This window comes from Euphorbia lathyris, chromosome 3 (genome assembly GCF_963576675.1).
Source record: "Euphorbia lathyris chromosome 3, ddEupLath1.1, whole genome shotgun sequence".
NCBI lineage: Eukaryota > Viridiplantae > Streptophyta > Magnoliopsida > Malpighiales > Euphorbiaceae > Euphorbia > Euphorbia lathyris.
Genome location: NC_088912.1, coordinates 57497638 through 57507292, shown reverse-complemented (window position 1 = coordinate 57507292; position 9655 = coordinate 57497638). Strand labels below are relative to the sequence as shown.

Genomic DNA, 9655 nt, shown 5'->3' with positions numbered 1-9655 from the left:
ATTCGCGGAGTCTGCGAGAGAAATTTATCGAATTACCTCGCAAACTTCGCGTAATCAGCGTTTCGCGAAGTGAAATCGATAAATTTCTCCCCGAAGACCTCGCGATAACCGCATATGCTAAGTAGATTTATGGGGGGAAACGCAGAAAAAACAGCATATACTTACATTTTTTGATGAACCCAATATGATAAACTGGAAAAAACGATGAAAATAACGTAGATTCACCATTTTTTCGAACGAGCGGGAAATGGAAGATGAAGAACCATGACTTCGTTTTCTAGGATTAGGAAGTTGCAGAATCAAGAGATGAAGAGAGGAAGAAGAGAAATTCATTGTGATTTGGAGAAATGAACCAGATTTCGTAGAATTTAAAGGAAGATAGGAAGATCAAAAGTCTTGGAATCATTAATGGAGAAGCTGCCACCGTTTCGCACAACCAAGAAGAAGAGGGGAGAGAACGTTCGCGTAAGGGAGGAAGTGTGAAGGTTAAGAGTATTATGGAAAAGTCACACAAAATCAGTCTAGATATGTAGTAGGTTGAGTAAATGGGTTTAATATGTAAATGGGCCTCCCATTTGACCTAGTTTTATAATTTTCCCTAAAGTTATTCATCAATCCCTGAGGAGACGATACTCTACTTACTGAAATATTACTTGTATCCAGTGCACTTGCTAGAGTCTACTTTTAAGACAACACGTGTCTGTCTCATTTGTACCGCGAAAGGCATATAGCGTGGCAAATGTTAGCTAAATCATCATTTTCATGGCCTAGTCTCATATTCTCGAATCCAACTCCTCAATTTGTGAGATCAGTAGTTGAATCTGATGTACTCAATTATCCTCAGTAATATATCCATTCTTTATTCGTCTCAAACAGTAAAGGGAATGGACATGACACATTATTCACGTTATGAAAGCCCATGAAAATTTGGGAAACAAAACTCTTAATATTGGGCATGGCAGTCCATACAAGAAAAAAAAAACTTAATACTGAGGATGGCAGTCCATACTAAATGGCGACGTATATGACTCAAAATTTTTTTTTTTTTTTTTTTTTTGTGCTACTAATACTGTAATACACGAGATAGATAACATTAGGTACTCATTTGAAAGGGAGATGCTTATTCAACATTTTTGTAACTACAACAAAAATATATATTCTACATAAACGAAGACAACATTTGGGGGATTTTTTATGATGATATTAAACTTTTCCATGAGACAACAAGCCTACCATATGCATACATGACATGAGTATTCACCATTTCATCTTACATCATATCATATCATATCATATGGTCCTACAAAAGACAAATTATTTTCTTATGAAGGTGGACTCAGACTCCCATTTCAGCTTCATCAGTTTTCAAGGAATTTCTGCATAATTAGCTACATCGAGGGACCATAATAAAATTACCTTGGATTTAGAGCAACATGCATCCAAAGTTCGAACAAGGAACATTTATATGATGTTACTATTGAGTTTCATTTGATACAACATTACTTGCCAAGCTATGGCATCTATCTAATAGGTATCTTAGCTTACCCAGCCGACAGCTACTTCATATCATGTTCAAAAGTTTCATGACATTCCAGTAGATCAAACCTCTACATTCCCATGGACTAACATAAGTACACAGCAAGAATATAAGTAATTAATGCTTAGAGCAAAAGCTAAAGCAGGACCTTGTAAATCACAAAGGTGCTTAAACAGCAGCACATTGATTACTTAAAACACTAACTGCAAGTTGATTTATGCCCATGGACAAAGCTAATATGGGAAGAATTTAGCTTAAGGGTAAAAGCTAAAACAGAACCTTACAAATCGTATAGGTGCTCAAACAGCACCACGTGCATCACTTAAAACATTAATGGCAAATCAATTTGTATCTTAAGTAAACTAACCAACTACAGGAAGACATCTTGCATCTTCAGATAATGGAGTTGTTGACCTGCCATCAGAAATCCACAGATAAAATCAGGAAAAAAAAAACAGAGAGTTCAGTACAAAAGCTGCTGGATATCACCAATTTCAAAGACTATACAATAACAAATTAGAGATGGACCAAACAATTATATTTCTAATAGACAATATAAATAACAGAGTAACAGAAAAACATAAACTTTCAGCATGCAACAATTCATGCTTAAAGAATCAAGGAACAGTTTCTAGGGACAGCCATTCAACCTGTTATGGCTGGAGTGATAAAAAAAAATATCATAAAGAAATGCTCATGCAGAACAGATAATTCATCAAGGGCTACACCATCACATAGGCTTGAAAAGGGTCATATAGTTCTAAAGAAATCTCTTGTAGCATGCACTATGCATTAAGTTCAAACTCCACCACATCCTGGAATTGAAAAATACATTACAAGCTAAGCTAATCTAAGAAATCTCTTGCAGCATGCACTATGGATTAAGTTCAACCTCCACCACATCCTGGAAACTGCTTAGCTTAGCTTAGCTTGTAACTAGCACAAAAATACATATCAAAAGCTAACTCCAGAAATACCACACATACAATGTTCCCCATTTCAAAAATCAAGGTTTAATGCACATGCCTGATTCATCCAAGAGCATGCTTTAGTTTAAAAACCAAGACTTGTCACCAGCATGCACACAACTGAAGAGGGTCAATATTTATTGATTCAAAGCATACCACAACTTCAAATCCAGGCAACACAAGCACCAAGGACATGCAAGTGCCTGTTGAAGCTCATTGAGATTAAGCTAGTAGCAACTCAAAAAAAAAAATCGATATTTCTAGAAGTTATAAGCAGTGGGTCGGTTCTTCTATCTCTATTGTTAAGTTACTTGACACAGATTTACTTCTCCTGACCAACAAGGGAACAAACATAAAAGCAGGAAGAGAAGGGAAAAGTTTAACTAGTACTTGTATGAGTTGAAAAGGGTGGTCATGCAGGGTCTTCTATCTCAAATTTTCCACATCAGCAATTACCATCTAGTTATATAATGTCACTATGAACAGCCGAATAAGGATGTAAAACATCCATATTTGAATCACACTATAGATGTTCTGAATAGAGACTATAAATCTACATTTTCAATAAGATAAACCAAGCAACTCATCTTAGAGTTTGTCAACCGTCAACCAAACTCCAACCATGAAAAGAAGCTACTGCCAAATATAACCTGGGACCCAGAAGCCCCCATATATTGGCAAGGCAAATTAGTTTCTCAAAACTGAAAAACTGCAAAAATCCAACATTAATTATGAAAAAAGGAAGCCAATACTAGTGCTCTAACTCTAAGTTATATTTTGGTTTCAATTTCAGCTAAAGTAAATGAACAATATATATTTAATGAACTAACCGTCCAACTTCTATAAAATTCGAATAATGTGCTTACAATTTTTAGGCTGGTTATATATTCATATTTGAACTTTGAATCTAACTTCATGAAAATATATCTTATATTAATTCCAATTTCCACATGATTATAATTTATTAATTTATTATTGTTATAATTTTTGGGTTTAAACCATTTTAGACCCCCACATGCGAATGCCCACTGGGCTTGAAGCGTGCACAACACAGACCCATATTACCCTGTCATGCAATTTAATCAACAAATGGGGTTGCCAGAATCGAACCCTTTGACCACTTGGTCAAGGAGGCTCTGATACCATGTCATGGAACCAATTAAAGGTCCACTGCATATTAATATCTGACAAGCAGTAAAAACCAAAGCTCGGTTTTCAATTTGAAATATTTGCAAACTGCAATAATTAGTTTGGTTCAAAATTCTTAATAAGCACCATAAATAGACCGTTACACCCCTAGCTCATATTATGCATAGGTAGTGTAGCCTCTATACACAACATATAAAAAGTATTCATGAAAGTATTATAAACCATAAATCAGCTGCATATTTAAACAGACCTGCCATATCTTAACAACAAAATTCTACACTTAATTTAAAAAGTGATGCAGCTCAAAACCTCCAAGTCTTATTTTCACCACTGCCGTGTAACATTTATTAATCCAATCTTGACTAGCACCTAAAAATTCGGTTTTCCTTTTTTGAGCCATAAAATGGAGGCTATTTACTAGAACAATGAAATCAGTTAGATGTTCCTATAATTTCTTTCATCTCCTGTTATATATAAGTAAATTTGTTTTTCCTTCATGTGGTGAATAAATTCTTTGCATTCCCTGTTTGGCTGTATTAAAATTTGAGGTAGGTTTTTCTTTTGCTGGTTTTTCTCTCAGAGCTTTTTCTTTGAGATCATAAAATCTGTCTTTGACAATGAAGGAACTAATGTTTTTAAGTAGACTTATATTTGCCTATTTCTGCATTGTATATTTATTGCTTTGCAATAGTTTGTTAACAGGCTTTTACAAGTATAAGAAAAATGAAAATGCACAATTTCTTATAGGTTTTCTAAAAGGCTTGGAAACTGTTTTTAAGAGGTTTTCACAATTACAAAAGAAAATCAGTTAGAGGTTCCCACAATTTTTTTGCCTCCCGATATATGGAGGTAAATTTTGTTTCTCCTGATGTGGTAAACAAGTTATAATACTACAATTAAAAAAAAAAAATTCAGTTAGAGGCTCCTGTAATTTTTTCACCTCATGTATACTACAAATACATTTTGTTTTCTTTGATGTGGTGAATAATTTCTCTGCATTCCCTATTTGACTCTATTCATATGTGAGGTAGATTCGGTTTTAGGGTTCATTAGTTTTCTACAGCTTATTTTGCCTTGAAGTAGAAAAAAAAACTGTCTTGATAAACTTTTCTGAGCTTACTAATTAATAAATCAATCCATTGTCTGCATTTTCCAATTTCCAGATTTCTATGTGAATTGTAGTATTTTATGCACTATGCATTCCTGATTGGTTTTAATTTTACATCTGCTCTTACCGCAGAAATGAAAATTTTAGGCCCTTAATCTATATGGTTAAAATTTGCTGCCACAAATCACTGGCTTGAGGAAAGAATAGGAGGGTATAGCCGACAGTGCTGTGGATGAAATAAATCCACATTAATTCTCACTGGCTTGAGGAAAGAATAGGAGGGTATAGCCGAGAGTGCTGTGGATGAAATAAATCCCACATTAATTCTCTGAGTTAGTATGATACCTCTGGGTAAGTTTCCTTCTTTTAGTTATTGTTCTTCTATGTGCAGTTTATGTTTCATCTTATGTTCTTTGCCATTGTTTTGTTTGTGATCTGGCTAAAGAATTGTTTTTCAGATGTAAATTTGCATTAACTTTGTATTTTATGACTGATAAAAATATGCAGCTGAACTTGAAACAGTTTTCAGAGGTTTTTATAATTATTTAAGAAAAATGTCCAATTTTTATAGGTTTTTTAGAGGCTTTAAAAGAGATTTTTAGAGATTTTTACAATTGTAAAAGAATGAAAAATATTGTTTTTAATAGATTTAAGTGCAGATTGTGAAATTGGAAATGATGCTTGGTTTTGAAATAGTTTTTTGAGGTTTTCACAATTAAAAAAAAGTAATGAAATGTTACAATTGTTTTAGTTTTTGTTAAAGCCTTTAAAACAGTTTTTGTTTTAGGCTTTTACCGTTAGAAGAAAATGAAATATATCAATTTCAGATTGTTGTGTTCCAACAAGTGTCCCTGTTCTCATTTGTTTTTTTTTTTTTTTTGTTGCTTCTGTTTGTTGTTGTACTCATTGTTTCCTAATTTTCTTTTCCCCTTTAAAAATTCAAACAGTTTCAATACGAGGATTATTCTTATGTCTCTAACATTAGCAAAGCCTTTATGAGAACTATTGAGCTATTTTTCTGTTGTAGCTTTGTTTTCATTGTTCTGAAGGAGGAACCTTCATGAACTTTCTGAGTGTTCTTTCAATTTGCAGCTTTGTGGCTCTGTTGCAAGGTGCGTATGTGGTGAATGTTAATATATTCATTCTTTTAAGGTTTGGGTAAACACATTTCGTATTTGTTCTACCTAGCTAGGTCTACGTGTGCTTTAATCTGAAAGTGGCGAATTCGGAAGAGAAAAGAGATTATGATATTATGAATGGCGTTATGAGAAGCCATTGTTAACTGATATTTCTGGGTTAATAGGAAAAAAGAGATGTCTGCTATATAATATGGTTTCTGCTTTGATCCATGTTGTTACTGGACAATGATCAAGACAGTCTCTCAAGACCATTTCCCCATCATCTTTCTTCTGCTTGAACAGGTATAACTTCCATTTCGACTTTCTTTTATTACACACTATAACTTTCAAGTCAGTTTGCACTTAGAAGAAAAAGAAATATCACTCACCAATCTTTCAAAGATTATAATAAAAGCTATTAATAGTACTCCATTTGAACTAGCTTAAATTTTTTGTTCAAATAGTTTGATATAATATCAGAGCTCTCTAAACCAAAATTGAGGTTCGACGCCCAACAACCTCATTTACTGATGGAATCTAAACACATACTATACACCCTTTAAGCACAGGGACATCCGGATACTGAAATTTATCGAGATCATAATAAAAATTACTATTAGATCTTAAAATATTAGTTAAAGTTAAATTGGTTATCCTTGAACTTCTCTTTTTTGCTTGCCTTTTAATTTGGTTTGCTGTACTTATTTAATATGTCATTGAAGTGAATCAAGTTGAGGTGATTGTTTTTTGATTGAATTTTGTTGAAAATGTGTAGAGAGTTCAAGCATTGCAGCCAGCCACAGAAGCAACATTGAGTCCCACACAGAAGAATATCAAGTGACAATGAATGGCTATTAGTTTAGTAGCATTAGTTAGGTACTTAGGTTAAGACGTTAAGTACATGTAATGTATCTATGAAGTATGAACTTAACTTGGTGTTTTTGACATTTATGATTTAGTATTATGTTTTTATGTGGTTTTGTTTTGTTTGTGTGCTCATAAGTGTGTTTTTTTGGCTTATGCTTTAACTAGTAAAAGAGTATTCTATATATATATATATATTTTCTGCGTCTGTGTTCCTCTGGCGTGCGCCTTGAGCCTAGGCTCCAGGACCCCTTAGCGCCTTAGTGCGCATTGTGCCTTTAACAACTATGATCACATGCATAGACAGTTCTTTCATCACCCAATAACAGAGATACATAACATGATAATTTGCAACCTTTTAACCATAATAAGTACATATGCAGCATGCATCTCATGGAGAATGATCCTCTGTCAATGGTTGCAAATTATATTTTTTTACCACATTGTCATATACAATTTGCGGCATGGATATCCCGCTGGATGGTTTTGGCTGCTGAAGAAAAGCACATGAAACTTAATTTACTATTTTGTGAAGTTGCAATAAAGAGCTGGACTTGTTCAGCATTGAAAAATGTAAGAAATGAATCCCACGTTTCTTGAGGATGCAAGAGCCTACTGGGATTGCAGCCATAATTGTCAAATAGAAATTTGAAATTATCAATGTGAATCAACAATCAATTTACAAGATTCAACAAAAACTCTCTAACTTATTCACAACTGACATATGTTCATAGTACAAAATAGTAAGTCAAATCATAATGCAGACATGCAAAATTACAAGTTGTCTAACTATTAGTTCACATAATAACACTTTTTATAGCATATAACCTATATATTATAACTTAATTAATCCAGAATTCTAAACAACGAAGTTATTCTGCAAGTGCTAGAAACCACCGCTTAATCTTCTTTATCAAACAGTAAGATAATAAAGAATCATCATGGGTAACTAAAAGGTTGCAATAGATACTCACTAAATGTCATCATTTCACATAAATAGCCAACAATAAAAGAAAGCAAACCCAGAGGAAATTTAAAAGATAGGAGGGAGAGGTATATGAGCAATGGATGGAACGAAAATACCAAAGGGATGTTCAAGATTCTTCTCTTGGATCTGAGTTAAAATATATATTTTGAAGTTATGGGATCATACAGTACCAAAATAAAAGGAATCTACTAAATTTTTTTGCATTGACATGGGTCACAATTTAACTTAATGTAGCCATTTATTTCTATTGCTAAGGTAGAATGGAATTATTGAGAATATAACAATTGTAACAATAACGATATCCTTTAGGGTCTATTCTAATTCATTTTGCCTCATCAGCATCGAGAACTTTCTGCATTCCTACCTTTTCTTTTCCTATATTACTACTGTCAGTTTCAACTAGGAAGATCAAGAAAGGATTACCGGATTACTAATAATTACTACCCACTAAATGGCAACTAGCTGAAGTAGTTTTTCATCCTAGTTTATTCCCAAAGAACATATTTGCACTTGAAGCACACTTTCTCAAAATAAATAAGTTCAAGTTGAAAGAAAATATTGGAGAAATCTAGCTAGGGAAAAAATCACCAACATTAGTGAAAGGAAACTCCAAATGCATTAAAATTCTTTGCATCATTTACTTGTTTGGTCTTTTCTCAGTGAAACTTTCACAAAGATGGTTGAATGAACTTCAAAACCAGAAACTAGGCACTGCATCTAAAATCCCTTATCTTGCAAGTAAGATCTAACCAAATATTACTCCAACAGCATAATACAAGATCCCGCATTTAAAGATAAGATTATGTCTAATCAAAGTTTTTTAAAGAAAAATCTCTCCGGTAGCATTCAACAATTTGTATGAACGCGTAAACTAAGCCATTGTATCACCAAATCACTAATACTAATTACTAACCCCGAAGTTGGTAACTACTAACCTGAATTTAAGACTAACCTTCCTTGAATCAGGAATCACTGCCATGGCCATCCTCATTCTCATCGTTATCAAGATCATTAGCAATATAAACCCCAGGCTGCACCGCTCTCCTCCGCGTCCTCGACGGAAGGATGTTATCCAAATCAACTTCAGCCAGAGGATCATCCTCTAGCTCATTGCAATCACTGTCCACTTCACTTCCACCGTCACCTGAATTATCGTCGTCGTCATCACTATCATCACGTTCCTCCTCAATCATTATGCCCTTACCTTTCCTATCCACAGCAGCTGCCTCTCCATTCTCTTCTTCCTCCTCATCTTCAAAATCAGTATCATCTTCTTCTTCCTCGTCTACTTCTGCGCCCGCGTTTTCTTCAGCCTGAGCTTTACTGACACTTTTCTCTTCACCAATCGAGAAATTGGAGCCGGAATTGATATTAGAAAGTTCTAGAGGCATATTTCCGGTAGAGTTTTCTTCGTTGGGGACTGAAATATCATTGTGGGTGAGGAATTGGAGCTTTTGATATTTGTTTTGACTTCCTTCTTCTTCATTGTCTTTAGAAATTGGAAACGGTTCGAGTTTACGTTTGGCGGTCAATGTAGGGTTATCCTTATTTTCAGTTTCCGCCATTGATGTTGGTCAATACAGAATCAGAAGGGCAGATTTTAGGGTTTTGGAAGATTTCTTCTTTTCTTTTTTCCCAATTTTGAGTTTGAGCCTTACAGCCACGTCAACTATTTTTATAAAAAAGCAAAATTTAGTATTTTTTCATAAAACTAACCGACATGTAGTTGCTACGTATCGTTCTGGTTAAACATCTGAGTTAACTCATGCTCATGTGTTAGTCATGGCATCATTTCGATGCATTTTAACCAGTAAAATTGTTGGAGTTACCTATTTGAGACAAATCTCAAAATTGAGTGATTTTATTGAGACAATTTGAATTTGAGTTGCCATTTTGAGACAACCATATAAATTCAGTAGCCAA

At 34.1% G+C, this 9655-nt stretch overlaps 1 protein-coding gene across 2 annotated transcripts; it reads right to left on the bottom strand.

Annotated features, from left to right (window-relative positions):
• Nucleotides 1-1702: 1702 nt before the first annotated feature.
• Nucleotides 1703-9383, bottom strand: LOC136223474 (uncharacterized). Of its 2 annotated transcripts, none has more exons than XM_066011495.1 (2): nt 8668-9383; nt 1703-1951 (listed from the first exon to the last, which is right to left on the bottom strand). In XM_066011495.1, exon 1 carries the CDS (start codon nt 9295-9297, stop codon nt 8695-8697), a length of 603 nt encoding a protein of 200 aa, XP_065867567.1. In that variant the 5' UTR covers nt 9298-9383; the 3' UTR covers nt 1703-1951; nt 8668-8694. The 2 variants fall into 2 exon arrangements, with proteins under 2 accessions (XP_065867567.1, XP_065867568.1); XM_066011496.1 differs by having other exon boundaries at nt 8685-9383.
• Between the last annotated feature and the right edge of the window lie 272 nt (nt 9384-9655).

Bases quoted from the DNA above. Each gene is read 5' to 3' on its own strand.
- LOC136223474 (XM_066011495.1), bottom strand. From the start codon at position 9,297: ATGGCGGAAACTGAAAATAAGGATAACCCTACATTGACCGCCAAACGT.